Raw genomic sequence first — 17610 nt, 5'->3', positions numbered from 1 at the left:
TTGAGACACAGAGAAAGCAAGAAACAGATGTGAGAAATCTGATTCCTCCCACATGAGCAATAATCTAATAGAACGAGATGGAAGGGGACACATGATTGAGTGATGACATGGTCAGTAGTTGGATGGCTGCAAGACATTCATGGGTGAAAAGGAGGGAGGAACAGAGTTACATGGACAGCACATCTTAGTTCCTGGTTATTTTGTTTATCATGCTTACTCACATTGATGTCATAAATATAATGTAATTAATTGTGGGCAAGTTTAGAGGTGATTCGGTAGACCTGAAGTTATTTTTTTGTACGACGAGTACCTCATAACACCTGTCCCAGCAGCAGGGTTGCCAGATTGGCCCTGCGTTGGAACTCTGCCAGAAACGACATGCAGGTCACTGGGTAGTGCAAATACTTGGCAGTGTATGCGGTTGCTGTCAGTACAGTAGAAGTATTTGTTGTGTTGTGGACAAACCACAAAATTATACAGTGTCTTTTCAGCTCAAATTCCAAACTCTCTTTAAATTTACATCGTACATACATTATTTATAAATGTAAAAACATTTTTTATTCATTGTCCTAAGGTCAGTTCCTGACTGTGTGCATAAGTTCCATTCATAAAAGATGATGAGAATGAAACAACATGTTAAAGCAGGTTCTGAGAGTCGCTTTTGCATCTTAAGCACCTGTTACCTGTAAATCTCCTAAGGCCAGTCTTAAAATCATGGACAAAAATGTCTTTGTGGTTTCTCAACACTCTCCATTATCTGGATCATCTAAAAGTATTGCTTTGGTAATGCAAAAAACCCAACACAGATTCTGGTTGTACTTCCTGGTTTTTGTATTAAGATGATGCTTCCTAAGTAGAGGCTATCACGTGAATCAAAACAAAAACAGCAAAGTCTATCAAAGTCTAGATAAAGTCACTAGATGAGAGGTGGAATTATACTTTTTAACACTATCAAATTTGAGGTCATGATCCATTATCTTAACATTATTACTGGCTATCATTAGGCACAGTGATTCAGGTACAAATAACCTCACAATGCAACATGTGATGGACAGACAGCAATAAAAATGGGATAGATGGACACAACTTATGTTGAACTTATGTTTTGTGTCATTATCTTGCTGTAAGACGAACCCCTGACCAACTAGGTGCATACCAGATGGTATTGCATGGCGCTGTAGAATGCTGTGTTAGCCATTTTGATTCAGGCTGCCTCCTACTTTGCACAAGTCACCGACCCTGGATCCATTAAAAACAGTCCAGACCATCACCCTTAATCTCCAAGTTTGACAGTTGATGCCACACACTGTGGAACCATCCTTTCCGACTCGATGGCGTACAAAGATCCTGTGTGATAAACTGAGGATTTCAAATTTTAATTCATCAGTCCATTATACCTTCATCCAGTCTTCAGTAGTCCATTGGCAGTGTTGCATGGCCCAGGCAAGCCTCTTTGTCTTATTCTGATGTCTTAGCAATGGCCTTCTTGCTGCAACTTGTCCTGTCAAACCTGCAGCATAAAGTCTTCTCTTCACAGTTGAAACTGAGACTTACAGTGGCTTGCAAAAGTATTCGGCCCCCTTGAACTTTCCCACATTTTGTCACATTACAGCCACAAACATGAATCAATTTTATTGGAATTCCACGTTAAAGACCAACACAAAGTGGTGTACACGTGAGAAGTGGAACGAAAATCATACATGATTCCAAATAGTTTTTACAAATAAATAACTTTATTTAGTTTATAACTCTGATTCAGTTGAGGCTTTGGGTCTGCCAGAACTCTTCCTGTCAGAGTTTGCCCCAGTTTTTGAGCCTTTTGATGGCGAAGAAAACTGTACTCACTGACACCTTGACTTTTGTTTTTGCAATTCCTCTGTAGGAAAGACCTACATTTTAAGTGTTGTGATGGTCTGTCTGTCTGTCTTCCATTGTTAATTGCCTTTTTCTCGCCATTTCTGTTACAACACACTACTTTCTGCAGTATAATACTGTTCGAATGATGGTACCACAGTGTGTTCCAACCAAGAGGGTTGTAAGTAATCCAGAAAAGTTGGAACACCTGTAGGAATCAATAGCACCAGCTTTCAAGGCTTGATCAACCTCCATTGCTGCAGAACAGCTTTAAATTGTTAACCCATTTTGTGTACCTTGAAAAAGGCCTGTTTGTATAATTCTGAAATGTACATTACTTTAAAGTTTTAGGTAACCGTACCCTTTTATTTAACCTCTGGCAGTTCACTACTTACCTTTGTACCATTTCTAGCTATTCATTGGACTTGAACAACTTCAACTGCAATAAATAACTGGAAAAATTGGGCTGTTCTAAAACTTGTGACCGGTAGTGTACGTCGCAAACAAGTAAGATGTCAACAAAATATCACGATATTACAAAAATCATGAATATGTGTTTTCCTTTTTTATACTGATAATGTGGTATAAAAATCACATAAAAGTGGTATAATATTTTTCCTGGGTTGTAAGACGGTGCATGACTAAACCACACTGAAGTATCCTCTAAACACTTGCCACATGACATGCAGCAAGTAGTCACATTGCTCATAAAGCTCACAGAAAACTCACCACACATATGAGACATGCATATTATTCAAAACATTTCTAGAAGAAAAGTCACACAATACTTAGACTTAACTCAGTGATGAGAGCAGTATTTATGTCAAAGTACGGTTCAAGAAAAACTTCTGTATTTTATATTTTTCTGTTTAAATCCACGCTTAAAATAAGTCCCTTTTTTAAATGAGTCCTTTGCTGTTTTTGTCTTATCCATCTTTATGTTCTCTTGCATTTGCATATTAATAATCCTCATGCTAATCTATTTCTTTGTTGACTCTTTGTGACCATTTCATAAAAACAAATAAGCAACTTGCAGCAAATATCACACTGACGTATAGTGCAGTCTCCTTAAAACTCATCACATATGGAAACTTGTAAAAGATCACTCCTCATTGTGTTTAAATATACTTGGTAAGCCTAATTTTTTGAAGTGCAGGGCTGATCTTTTAGCTCAATATTAATAAGATTATCATAGATTTAATCTGCCACCAAGTGAAAGCAGAAGTAAAAAGTGCAAAACACAGAGTTCCCAAACAGGATGCAACCCGAGCTGACAGACATGTGACTTGTACCACCACGACACCAAGAGCCTCCGACTCTGTTCCTGTTTGCTGCAGAATTGTGATGTATCAAGATGCCAGTGTCCCGTGCATTCTTTCACATTACCATACGCATTTGATTTCCCAGGATGAGCACATGATAAATTCACATAGTTTACTGTATTGTGCAGTGCAGTAGAGCAAAACAAACTAGATCTAAAGAACAACAATCTAGAGGTGTAGTTTCACAATTCAGCCTCAAATATTCCAATAACAGTCCATCCTATACAAATCACACGACTGAAAATGGATAAAATTCCTATTTTCTTAACTTTTCATTGCGATAAACCAGGAGTTAGAGCTTTGAAACACTAACAATGGAACTAGAATATTTATGAAAGAGATATTTGACATGTCGTATCATTGATGAGAGAGGAAAGTACAGTCTCAGTTTCCTTTCCTGCCTTGATTTCTGCCTTGAATATGTCCATTGGAAAATAGATTTTTTCCTATGTTTTCCTGAAGTGTATTTAATTCACGGGGCTTGTACTTCATCAGTATACTCAATCAAAGCTACTGAGGAAGGAAACCATGTTTATGGGATTAGAGGGGATTGGATGTAGATGAATGCTTTGTCCCAGTGTTTGTATTTTAAAATGCACAGACATTTGGCTACGATCCATCCCTGATTAATCTACTTTTAGAAGTAAGTCACTGCTCTGTAAATCCATTACTTCAGTGTCTCGGGGTCTGTACCTTTTCTTATGTAACCATTTAACTTGTGTGATCTTCGTGCTGCTGCGGTACTTGGGTTAGTCAGTCCCTAGCAAAGCTGAGTACACTTCTGTTTTGGGTCTGTGCAACCTGAGAAGTGAGATACTGCAGATGAAGCAAATCGGTAGAGTGTGCTATGGAATAGCGAGAAGTGAGGTGCCGATAGGATGAGAACAGAGGGAACGAGAGGAGGAGAGAGTTATTCACAGACAGATGGATGGATAATGTACTTATGAGTCAAGATCCCCCAGGAGCCACTGCTGTCTGCTTATGTCACTCACCACTTTCATCACTAAGCCCGCCTCCTGTCTCACCTTCTATCACACTTGCCTGTCTTCTGCCCTTTCATTTAGTTTCCTGTACTTGTCACACATTTCCTCCCGTCTCCTCTCCTCTCTCTAATCTTTTGTTTCCTCTATGTCCATCATTACGCCCATCTGGGGGAAATTCCTTCCTGCAGCTGCTCACTGGGAAGGCCTTGTGAGATTATTCACTCATTGATTACATCTCTGAGTCCAAACTTTATTCATTAATTCATCCATCCTTCTGCTCATCACCTTGTCACAGGGCTAACTGTGCTTTACGTCATTGTTCCATTCAGAGCATCTCCTTATTCATTCATCAACCTGTCCAGTTACTCATTTATTCTATATGAAATTATTATCATTAATACATTTCTAAAATAAATCAGTCATTCATTCATTTGTTCACTTTTTCATTCACCCCTGTATCATTCATAGTAAGTAAGGTGATTCTCCATGAATGCTCACTGTCAGAGAATCTCTTTCCCAGTCATAGTCAGTAGGTTCAGCCTGTAAGGATGTGAAGGGGGTATAAGGTATCAGCTAATGCCCAGGTCTTTGTCTGACTGCTTCAGTCATCTGGGAGGAAGGTTATGTGTATATGTGTGTGTATGTGCGTTCGTGTATGTGTGAGTACTTGTGTATGTGTGGTTAGGGAGTGAGGGAAGCCAGATTTATGGTCCCATGTTGGTTTCCGTTTGCATAGCTCTTTGGTTGTGCAGAGAGAGGGATTGTGGGAATTCGGCCAGTGCAGAGGTGGTGGAGACTCACTTGTGTGCACTCCTCCAAAAAGCCAACAGAGCGTTGTGCATAGGTAGAATCCTGATTGGTTGAACATTGAAACAAAAGGGAACCACAGAAGAAGAGCTATGAAATGGCACTCTATCACCAAGAAGTTCTTCAAATATGGTGACTGTTGTCTTTTCTGTGGCAGGGGCTAACAAAGGACCAACAATGGCACAAACATGAGCACATGTAGCACAAATATACTGGTCCACATTCCACACAGTATCAACACTGCCACTGGGTGACAGCTAACAGCTACAGCATGTAGATGTGCCTCTGCAAAGCTCTGCCTAGCACCTTCAGGTGCTACATTTAGGCTTTTTGAAAACCTGTTACTTTTCTTAAAAGACAATGGATACACCTTTCATCACACAATTAAATGTGTTACATTTAATTCATTTAATTAGTGGAGCCAGTGGAGCCCAACCTATGGAACTGTTATTTTATGTAGGCACATGATCCATTTACATGATAAAAGCAGATCTGTAATCTGTAATGTTTCAGATGATATTTCCTACACATCCACTACAAATCTCATGTAGTTTGAGCTATTTAAGTTGTGTAGCTCGCCTCCTCTTCAGACCACTTTGTAACCCACCTTTACCTCAGCTCCTCCTGTTCATGATGTGCCTGACTTAATTGCTGTCAAGACTGCAGTTACTGATGCCTGATCTTGTTTTTCTCACCCCGTTGCTTCACTGAATGCAACATTTCCTTTTACTACTATCATCTGCCTGCACTGGATTTTATAGCGGCATGTAAGAGATGCATATGGTGGAGATCTGCTTTACGAACACCAAAATTGACTGGCTGCAGCATGAGTAAATGTTTTGTGACCACTTTTGTAAGGTGCAGCCATTAGGGAGACAATCCAGAACCCCTGTTTTGAGGAAACGTGTATTTTAACTTTCATTCAACTGTTACGAGGCATCAGCAGCAGAACTTGATATTCTGTGTCAGCAAAGTGATGTCATGCTGCTTTTCTTTGCTGACATGTTGCAGAGGGAATTGTCAGGAAGAAAAATGCCTTTCTTACTCTTTTTTTTTTTTTTCAGCCTGCTTAACATTCTTCTTAGAACTGACTCAACTTTTGCACGGGTTTTCGCACAAAACAAAAGCTAGAATGTCCAAAATTGTGGAGATTTCCCCAAGTCTGTTGGTCTTAATGAGCTCACACGTGCATGTAAACTGATATTGTATTACCTCAAATACTGTATGGCTCCACAGAGGCCCATTAACTTAGTATTGCATCATAGGCCCGTGCATTAGTCTGACCGAGCCCCGCAGACGCCAGAGGTGTCCCATGTCCATTACATCTCTCTCACCAACCAACAATCATTTATAAGTACCACCTGTCTCACAGCAACACAACAGGGACACATTTAAGGGAAACACCATTGTTATTGGAATGATAAACTACCAATATTGATGTTTATTGAGGCACCATGCAGTAAGTGATTGGTTCATAATTCGGGCTAAGAGCCTTTTAAGTAGCATGATGCAACAAGTAACATCATTGCTGGCCTCAGCTGAAATATTAAATATCTAATACCCAGTGTGTGTGTGTGTGTGTGTGTGTGTGTGTGTACTGTGTCTCCACTTACTGTTTTTCCTTTATTTTTTTGCAGGGTGTTTTCATTGAATTTGTATTCTGCATACACTAATGTAATAGAGTCTGATTTGTACCCCTAATATCATCATATCACAGCACAGATTTACGCATAAGCACACAAATGCCATGTGCAGGATTGTTTGCATCTGGAGTGCAGTCTTAGTGTTGCAGCTGGGCTTTCTTTAACACGAAGCAACAAAAGCTGAAAACTGTAACTCTGACCAGCTCCCTGGAGCTCTGGCCGAAGAGGGATTGTCTCTCCTGTCATGAGAGTGATTAAGGGCTTACATTCTTAAATTTCATTCTAGTCAAACATGTGCTGCAGCTTTGCCAGGTATTGCCTCTTTTGTTTGCACACTTTTGTGAACGGTGCTTGTGGTCTTAGGCTTGTTTGTCGCCTGGAGGGAAAACAACTGGGAAGCTCTCCAGCCTCCTGTTTAGATTCTTTTATGAAACATTTACATTGTGCATTGCATATTTGTTTAATGTGGAGCCATTTAACTAAATCTACGACACAAATGGCTCCTTTGATCTACAACCCCTGCCAGGTAAATGGAGGTGCAGGACAGGAGCCGCTCCCCGTCTCGCAGGACCAGCCGAGTAGAGCAGGTAGTGGGACGATGGCTGAGACGGTCCAGAGACTTGGGCAGCAGATCTCACTCTCTGAGCAGGTATTATGTCTTTTTTTTTTTTGTATAAATCCACTATTTTACCATTTTTACTATCTTTGATATATTTTGCCTTGAGATGCACCTGTCTACAGTCATCATCAAAGGAAGCCCATATTTGTAAAGCCTTCTAAAACAGGTTCTCTCATCCAGTAACAAATAAATTAATGCTTTAATTTGTGACTTTTCACAATTATTTCCTTGTTTTTGTTATCCCCACAATTATAAGGCTGTTCACAGTAGTACTGCTCTGTCAGAAATACAGATACTGCATTAAGATGTCACTCCTGAATTACTCCTCCAGGGATCGGGCTGCAGCAGAAGGGAAGACAGCAGAGTCCAGTAGCTCTGACCAGAGGAATTATCCCTTCCGCTTCAATATTCAGATCCAGCGCGACCCAAACCTCAACTCTCATGGCCTCACACTTTCCTCCCAGAACCCGATTCTGGTGGAGGAGGTCACTCCAGGTAACGTTTGCAACAGCACAGTTCTAAGGAAATAGCCGTGACACAGATTTCTGAACTTTAAATCAAATGGGTCTCTATACTAAACCTTGTTGTGCTTATAAATAGCTATTCTATGCAGTGATCTGTAGCCCCCTTGTCCCTAAATCTACTGCAGCACTTTTCACTACCTTGGGAGTAGAAGGAGTGCATTATTAGTTTGAATCAGGGCCTTTTGTTTTAAAGCTGATACTGCATGTTCACCTGAGCCCTGCTATAGGAACCTCTTCACCAGCTTAGGCTTCTTCTCCCACAGAGACTTCATCCTACCTGCCAAGAGTCAATTTCTATTGCCACAGTCTGCAGAGCTCTAGTACTTTGTCAATGTCTCCCACCTAAAATCACACCTTTATTATTCTTTCTGTAGGTGAAAACTTACGACAGCATTAGCCACTGTACACCTCATGAGTGGAGAGTAGCAAAGAACAAGTAATTCCACAGCCACAGCATAAATTAAAGGATTTTGGTATGTAAACCTACAGAATCATGATTTAATGCACCTCTGGTTTTATTCTACTTTATGCTTGTTTAAGCTGCTATTACTAATATGTTTAGGACTGATGTGTTCACTCAGCTAAAAGCTTTACTGACAATGAGGCTGTGATTGTTAGGAGGTAAAATACAGTTCTCTCAGGAACAGAATATTGTTTGGCTCATTCTCCCTGTTGTCTCTAGAACCATGCCCTTATTTTGCATAAAGTAAATCTCCTCAGCAAATGAAGGCGTGGAGCTGTGCCAGACCCCTGCAGGCCTCTGGCCAGTGTACTGTGCAACACAAACTGACAAAAGTGAAGCCTCCAAGGCTGCATACATGCACACAAAATTATATTAACAGAGGAAATGAACTGTGGTGCTTATGTGTTCGTGTGTGTGTTCCAAAACACATTTGGAAGGATTCAAGGAAGATGGAGTTTTTAGCCCTCGATTGAGGCTCTCAGGGAGCACGTACATTCGGACAATGCACTGTCTCCAAGAATCACTTCCAGGCAAATGCCTGATATGCAATAGACGGATATGACTAAGATTAGAAGTATGGTTCGGGTTTCAAAGAGGTGGAATGTGTATGCAGCTGCGGGGTGTGGTTGGAAACCTTAAATCAGTCCTCTTAACTAAATTAATTTACAGAGATGTAAGGATTTGCCAGCACATGCTGCACAAAAGGCTTCCTCAGTCAGAACCTCGTTTTTTTCCCTCTGGCAATAGCCTGCTATAAATCACTTCTAAAGCAGAGGTGAAATCTCTCCTTTTAAGTTCCTTTTAAGTCTGACGTTTAATAAATGTATACAGAAATGTTTTACGCCACACTATTAATCACAAAAAATAAAAAGGAAAATTATAAATATATAACTGGATGAAAAAAATTTTAACTTCAACAGCACAACAGATTTTATTTCGGTTTGGTGACACCATTCAAAATTGTTGTGTATATTTAAAAAAAAAAAAAAAAAGTATTTGTGAAAGAGATTTATCATCACATCAGAGTGGCTCAACCATGTTTTGTTTTTCTCAATTTGTTCCGTTAGGTTGTGACTTTATTTTCACTGTATTGCATTTTTTTCAGTCAATGGGTCATTGGAACACCTTTCTTCTTTTTCAGCCATTCTCTTGTAGACTTGCTTTTGTGCTTTGGATCATTGGCCTGTTGGATGACCCACTTTTGTCTGAGCTTTAGCTGTCGGACGGATGGCCTCATATTTGACTCTAGAATACTTTGTTATTCAAAGGAGTTCATGATTGACTTAGTGACCTCAAAATGCCCAGATCTTGTGACTGAAAACAAGCCCAAATCGTCACCCCTCCACCACCGTGCTGGCTGTTGGTGTAAAGTGTTAGTGCTGATTAACTGTTTGTTTTTTAGCAAACTTGTCACTGTGAATTACACCTAAGCATATTTGGGCTCTGTCAAAAAAGACATAATTCCAGAAGTCTTTTGTTTGTCCAGCTGCAACATTGCAAATTGTGCTGCCATGTTCTTGAAGAGAACAAACAGGGTTGTCATATTATAAGCTGTGTCCCAAAACGTCGGCTGCATCCTTCGGAGGACCCGGCCTTCACGGTCTACGTGGGCCGGGTCTTTCGAAGAGCGAGAAGGCTGGAAGTGTGAGACTGTGAAATGGGACGGTCTAGCCTTCAGATTTGCGTCACCGCTGTGTCGGTGGAGTTTAATAAACTCGGCCGTCTGCTCCTTGCTATCTAAAATATAACAGGACACTGGCGTAAATTCTTGACCGTCTCACACTTCTGTTTAATCAGTTTTCTGTTTGACGTGTATTCAGCTGTGTGAAAATCCCAGAGGAACCCACCTGATGGATTAATAAAGTTTTATTTAATGTAATAATCTAATAACTTTTTCTCAGCCAAACCGATTTACTCCAGAACAAATAAAACACTGAAAAAAGCCAAACAATTACATTTTTAAATTATCCAAGTAACTTATGTATCATGTTTAACCTGAGTAGCGAAAGACAGCGGGGGTCCAAAACCAATGAAGCTGGGAGTCCGCTGCTCTCGCCGGTTCAAGTGACCATTGAACCCCCCGGCTAGCTATTGAGCGGGTGGGTAACAGACGTCTGCGAAAACGTCGGCGCACTTTTGCAAATATGCAATGTCTTGATAAACCAAGCAGATATTTGAAGTTTACACAGCTACTTTCTCGCCTGAAAATATGTTAAAAGTTTCTGGGATATGGTGGGCCACGAAGGATACACCCGACCCATCCTTCAAAATCAGGGAAATGAACGACGCATTTGTCGGCCGCTTTTGAAGGACTCGACGAATTGGGACAGCCTTCGTCGCCTGGCTGTGACGTAATCGGCCTTCAAATGCAGCCTCTGAAGAATGCAGCCGACGTTTTGGGACACAGCTATAGAGTTTCATACTCAATACTGATACCCAGGAAAATACTGGATATAACATTTTTGATAGCGTTGGACAGATAATGGCACCATCCTGCACCTACAGAAGAAATGGTGAAAAATTCCCAGATGCTCTGTGAATAGCAACCAAAACCATTACACAGAGGTTTTTAGTAGTTTCTCCAGGCTTGTGTGTCTGAAGTTATTCTGTGACCCAACATTGTCACAGATCTGAAATGGTAGAAAAGTTATCATCATGTGGTCAGCAGCCTGATGACTTCAAAATTTCAAGAAATAAAAACTATATGGTTTCTTTATGCATCCTAAAGTACAAAGATGGGATATCAAATACTGTAACATACAGACTCTGAAAAGAAACACTGAAATGTAACTAAACAACAGTTATTGCTATTAAAAGCATATCTGTATTATGTCCTACATTTATTTCTCCTAGAAAAGCGTATGGGTCTGAATCCCCCTGAGGTCCAGGGTCAGATTACCTTCTTTCTCTTGTCCTCTTGGTCACCATCTGTTTCTGCCTGTCAGACACACACACACACACACACACACACACGCATAAAGATGCTGTTGCTCATGTCTCCAGTGGCCCCACCGAGTCTTGGCTCAATTCGTTCTCCCTGTCCGTCTGTCCGTCTGTCTGCGGCACGTGTTGCAGCATCTTGACTGTGAAATATGAATCCATTATTCGATAGGCTTTTTCAGGCCCATCAATATCGCCCACATCTGTCTATGTTTATTTTAGTTATTTAATTGTGATAACATACTAGTATTCAATGCTTTCTCTGAATTATATGGTTACCTGATGTACAGAATAAACACATGTTGGTGGATGATATGGTTTATTAATAAGTAACAGAGATGATGGATGTCCCTCAGAATAGATTCACGTATGCTATTTGTGATCTGAGCCTCAGTTCTTTTGCTTTCCTGTTAGCAGGTCAGATCGATTGCAGTTTTATTTTTTAGCCGAAATCACAGACGGAGCTTCTGAAAACGGCTTGACTCCCATAATTTGTAAACACAGTAAACAAATTTCAAATTATTTTTTTTATCTTGTTTGCTAGTGTCTAGTTTTATGGAATATGATGTAATGTGCATTCTGTTCCCATTAGAGTTAAAAGCGATGATAAAGCAAGACATGCTGTGGGATGTGATTGACAAGTCACTACCCTATGAGAGTGCAGCATCTTTTGGTTTCTCATTCACATCCACCCTTTGCTTGTCACGCCTGAGTTTAAAACACCAAATCAGCCGTGGGGAAAGCACTGAGCTTAAAGTAGCACAGCTCTAACTGAAGTAGCTATTATATGCAGTCTATGGTGAAAAGTGTGATGTTGTAAAATGTAGTAATTTATCAGCTAACTGTATGCAACAGAAAAATACAGTTTCTTTCACATCTTGTACCAGTTCAACCAGAGCATAGTTTAACATGCAGAGTTCAAAGGCACAGCAGCAGCAATAATGTGTAGTAGTTGAATATAATCTGTGCTTCTAATTATAGCTTTTGATCGCCACTGAAACACATTTACATGTTCATTCACCGAAAGGACAAAGATAACAGATGTCGTCAGTAGCGCTGACAGCAGCCAATCGTTTTTGGATTATAGAGATGATAAATAAAATATTATGTTGGTACTCAGAAGTACAGTAAATGAGGTGGAGATAGCACAGTTGTTATATGTGCCCAAAATTGGAAGCACAATGATTGGTCGTCCCACAGTTAGATTTGGAGAGCTGTATGAAAAATTATGCACTGAGTGAGATGAAAGGAAATCACTAGAATACAAGCTACAGCCTGTCAGCAGTGCCAGTTGCAGTACGAGCGCAGGCTGATTGAACACCCTCAGGCATGACAACATAAGGACATTTTGTGTGTGCAGGTGGGCCTGCAGATGGTCGGCTTGTCCCTGGCGACCAGCTTGTGAAGATCAATAACGTCTCTGTCGATGACCTGACCCCAGAGCAAGCTACTGAGATAATCAGGTCTGCACAGACAGCTGCATTCACAAACGCACATGCATATGCATGATGATTGGTACATACTCTGCAGTTATTTAAAATTAAGCACTGCATACCATGTGTTATCTTAACACCCTCCCTTTCTGTACTTTTTTTTTTTCAGGGAGTGCCCAGATACGTTGACTATGACGGTACTCAGAACAATGCTGGTGAGTCTGTACTATCTATCAAAGAGAAACACACTTCAAAGACATACACAGCACAAACAGACTTACAGTTAAGTGGATAATGGGTGGTTCTCTTCCAGCAGCACTTTAGATGAACTTAATGTATTTCTTGTTTCCTGTTTTCATTAGGTAGTAAAAGCGCACTCGCACAATGTGTCTACTGTGTGCACACGTGACTACATACTGTCCATATACAGTGTTTTTATGTATGGAAGCCTGTCAGCAAACTTATTCAGATACCTTGGGATCAGGCATCCTTGCTTACAACAGTCCTGTCCTCAGGGTCTCACTGCTATATCCCCATTAACTGTGACACCATGGTACAGAATCCACACATTCAAACTGGCAGCTCTTCTTCTGCACACACATCCTTCATCAGTCAAACTGTGCGTGTGCGCGGGCACACGTTGTGGACCTCAGCCTGTATTGGTGAAGTTGACGTATGTGTTTGCACTGAGGTGAAATAGATCAGTAAATAAATGGCTGCATCAGCACTTTGGTGATGGAAGCGCCTCTACTGTGTGTTTCATAGCTCGCAGCTCCCCCAAGAAATAATTACTGAACTCTAAGGAATTAGCAGCATTTCTTAGAAAATATTCGTCTCTGTCAAAACAAGAGTTTGAACCACGATAAAAAGAGATTTTTCTGTTATCATTAGACAGTGAGATAAGAGAATTGCTTGGCAGTTTCTTTAAGTGCTTTAATCTGCCAACTGTCACTTGTTGTGCAGCAATGAAGGCAACAATGTGTTTATCTCTTGTTCGATGAGCACAAGTTTCACTCAAAGAGCTTGAGAATTTTTTACAAGCAGCATTTTTAAATGTTAAACACAAATCCATAATATATTGCATTAGCACCATGTATTTGTAATGGACAACCCTGCATTTTGGAGGTCGTTGCCAAAACCAATATTGTTACATGAGTCCACATTCTTTGGAGTCATAATACATTAGTTTGTTTAGATTTGTAGTTAAAGACCGTCACTCATAGTTAAGTCGTAGCAGCTTAGGATGAAGACATCACTCGTTGCGGGGAACCTGTTTACTAGCTTGCTGATTTGAAACAGATTTTTCATCATCGGTGCGATACGATTATCTGTTTCAAGAGCCATGACCCATGCATCGTTCATTGTTTATGAATGCATTTTTATTTTAAAGAAAAGGTCCAACAAAAAAAAAATGGTTCATTTTGGAAAATTTACTCTCCCCTCTGCACATTAGCTTTTTAAATCCATACATAAAGCTTCCTCAAACATTACTGGTCAAGATAACTTAGAATCCAAGACTTCAAATGAAAACCAGCTTCTGATACTAAAAAGCATTTCCTGTACATGCAAAGTTTGCTTATTCATATGCAGATATTTATTGGTAGAGATCAGACACCGCTTTGTTTGATTCTGCACCACTGTAAATAAAGACACCAGAGCTATACTGGTTTATAAACTGTGGTGAAAGCTAAATTAGCAAACATCTTCCAGACAGTTTTTATAGGAGGCATATGAATAACTTATGTGTTAGTAAGTAAGTAAGTAAGTAAAATTTATTTATATAGCACATTTCACAGATAAAAATCACAAAGTGCTTCACAATAAGATCAGACATACAAGTTAAAATTAATTAAAAGCCTGTTTGTATAAAAATGTCTTCAGCTGCTTTTTAAAGGAGTCAGTAGAGTCTAGACAGCGTAAAGACAACGGCAGGGAGTTCCACAGCCTAGGTGCCAGTGCCTGATCCCCACGTGTTTTAAACCTAGTACGTGGGACCACCAGTAGCCTCTGACCTGAAGACCTAAGTGCTCGGGATGAAGCATGAGGTTTCAACAGGTCAGAGATATACTGGGGAGCTTCACCGTGCAGACCTCTAAAAGTTACAACTAAAATTTTAAAATGAACCCTAAAATTTACAGGCAACCAATGAAGAGAAGCCAAAACTGGAGTAATGTGTGACCTCTTGTTTGTACCAGTTAAAAGTCTTGCCGCTGCATTCTGTACAGACTGAAGGCGATCCAGAGCTGATTTGTTGAGACAAGTAAAAAGACCGTTACAATAATCCAAATGAGAAGAGATAAAAGCATGAATCATCTCAAGTTCTGCCTTTGACACCAGTAGTCTGAGTTTAGAAATGTTTCTTAAATGATAAAAACAGTTCCGGACAAGTTGTTTAGAGTGTTTCTCAAGAGACATTGAACTGTCAAACATAACACCCAAGTTTCTGAGACTCGACTGAAATGAAGGGTCTAAAAAACTGATATGCTGCTTAATTTCTGAGAGCATGTGATCAGGTGCAATAATCAAGATTTCTGTTTTATCTGCATTTAACTGGAGGAAGTTGTCATTTAACCATTGTTTGATTTCTGACAATTATTTAAACAAGACAATTTATAAAACTCAGAAGCTTTGAAAGAACAGTACAACTGAATGTCATTAGCATAGAGATGATAAGAAATATTGTTGTAACGTCTGATAATGTGGCCTAGAGGGAATATATACAGCAAAAAGAGAATGGGACCTAAAACAGATCCTTGAGGTGCCCCAGAAGGCAGAACTGATGTTTCAGACAACACATGATTCATACAGACAGTAAACGATCTCTCAGATAGATACGACATAAACCATTTTAAAACAACACCAGTAATCCCAAACAAGTCCTTCAGCCTATTTATCATGATGCTGTGATGTGATGACCAATATTACAATCATCACATTCATGAACCTTTTAGACATTTTTTACATATTAGTGTTGTTACATGTTATAAAGAACAACAGTAGCAAACAGTGGTCATTTATAACCTTGAATGTTATATATATATATATATATAGGTAGATAGATAGATAGAGATAGAGAGATATATAGATATATATATGTGTGTGTCTTATATATGAAACTCAACTCCATGTCATAAGTGCTTGTTTAAACTACAGCTTGGAAAAGCAAAAGCCAGAAAGTGTCTTATAATGTCCTTATATGTATTTATACATCTCTGCACTGCACCAAATTCAGCCCTGATTAGATTATAAGAAAGAAAGAGAACATACGTATCCTGTGAGAAACTGCTTCACAGCTCATTGACTCGTATTTCTCACAGGGCCCAAAGTCATCATTTATCACACCGGAGAAGAGGGCCAAGCTCAGGTCCAACCCTGTGAAAGTCCACTTTGCTGAGGAGGTGGAAGTTAATGGACACACACAGGTGAGTTTGAAAATATACTATGCAGCTATTCTTAGCACTGCCAACTTTAAATCCTCTGGCTGCCTCTGTAGTGTATCATTGTGTCTCTGAGACAGTTTATGTGATTGTGGATAGATGTTGTTGAAGTTTTATAGAAATGTCATGTGATGGTAATAGATCATGCTCAGCTCTCCACATTTACATCAGTGCACAGGAGTCATTAACACCTCATCTAAACCAGCTCTACACGGCCTGGGTGATCAAATCTGATGACAGCTATTTGCATTTACGTCTGTTATAAATAATTCTTCGTGTTATTTCTTTCTGCATTGTGTTCAGGATGCAAATATTATAGACTGATTTAATATAGAGAAGCATCAGTGTACTACAGTCTTGATTATCACTTGCTGAAGCACATTTTACACGACTCAGTTCACTGATTGTATTCAGTCACCTATTTTCCTGAATGGAGTCAAACTGCACAGATAATATTTAAACATGACTCTATATACATGAGGGTCTGACTGTTTTAACCAAAGGATATATCGTTACACGTTTGTCTTGCTTATGGCCAGGTTAACACTTTCAGTATTTAATTCATTATCTCCATCAAGGAGATTATGGTTTTCGTAGCATCTGTCTGTAAACAAGAGAGGTCAAAAAGTTGACTGTTAATTCTGATAAAACTTCATTTGGCTGTAGAGCGGGGTCATGTTAACAACCCATTAAAATTTGATCTACATCTACCAAGGTCTTCAAGGTCAGCATCATGATTGGGTGAATATTGACAAAAAGCCTTATAACTTAGAAACTAGATTTCTTACAAATGCGATGTGTATTGTCAACATTTAAAAAATACTGTAACATTTGACCTTTGGCTTCTCCTTCAAAGTCAGATAAGGTCAAACTTTCATGTCTTTTGTCTTTAAAACTTAAAATTCTACGGCACTTGTTTGCATTGGCATCGTTTAGGTAGTCATGCTCACATATGGGGATTTTAAATATCACATTATAATCTGCATCTGAATGTCACACCACAGTTTTTATCTGTGATATCACTTTTTTCAGGTTGGCCTCAAAATTTGTAGAAATAAAGTATTGTCATCACAAAGAGAATGAGCTGCCCAGACAAGTCTTGTAGTATAATAATACATAATAACCTCAAGTTATTCATGTCCAGTTATCTACAAATGAATACCTATTATCCATTATCTACTCCAAAATAATGTTTGTATACAAAATACAATGCTATTCCCTAAAAAGTAAATACTGCCCAGAGAGTGAGGTGCCTTGGCGGAGGTTTGCAGTCTCCGAGTGCTTCTTATATTTTGACTGTAACCTGATGTACATTTGGAATATACTGCATATACAAGTGGGCTTAGGCCACGGGCACAACACAAAATAAATCCATATAAGGCAGTACCAGAGTGCTGCATAAGCATCTCTGACCAGTACATTGTCCAAAAATAGAAAATAATTTTATCTTTATAATCTTCACTCAGCCTTCCACTGTCAATAACGAGATATACACATGACCAGAATTTACATTAAAATACCAGATTAATGGACCTAAAAGCTCATAGTATTCTGATATATTTTTCAAAGCTTTTGAGACAAAGTC

The 17610-nt window shown here is 39.4% G+C and overlaps 1 protein-coding gene across 2 annotated transcripts in view; it reads left to right on the top strand.

Moving 5' to 3' along the window:
- The window catches only part of frmpd1a (FERM and PDZ domain containing 1a), a 49228-nt gene that overhangs the window by 15867 nt on the left and 15751 nt on the right, over positions 1 to 17610 (top strand). For both annotated transcript variants that reach the window (XM_084930332.1, XM_084930330.1), the window contains exons 3-7: positions 7136 to 7258; positions 7560 to 7723; positions 12516 to 12618; positions 12758 to 12803; positions 15906 to 16010. In XM_084930332.1, the coding sequence (XP_084786458.1) occupies positions 7140 to 7258; positions 7560 to 7723; positions 12516 to 12618; positions 12758 to 12803; positions 15906 to 16010 (537 nt within the window). In that variant the 5' untranslated portion in view covers positions 7136 to 7139. The remainder of the gene's footprint in view (positions 1 to 7135; positions 7259 to 7559; positions 7724 to 12515; positions 12619 to 12757; positions 12804 to 15905; positions 16011 to 17610) is intronic.

This window comes from Perissodus microlepis, chromosome 6 (assembly GCF_051167445.1).
Source record: "Perissodus microlepis isolate ML-2025 ecotype Zambia chromosome 6, ASM5116744v1, whole genome shotgun sequence".
In the NCBI taxonomy this organism is placed as follows: domain Eukaryota; kingdom Metazoa; phylum Chordata; class Actinopteri; order Cichliformes; family Cichlidae; genus Perissodus; species Perissodus microlepis.
Note: the sequence above shows the minus strand (reverse complement) of the source record. Positions and strands in the feature narration are given on the sequence as shown.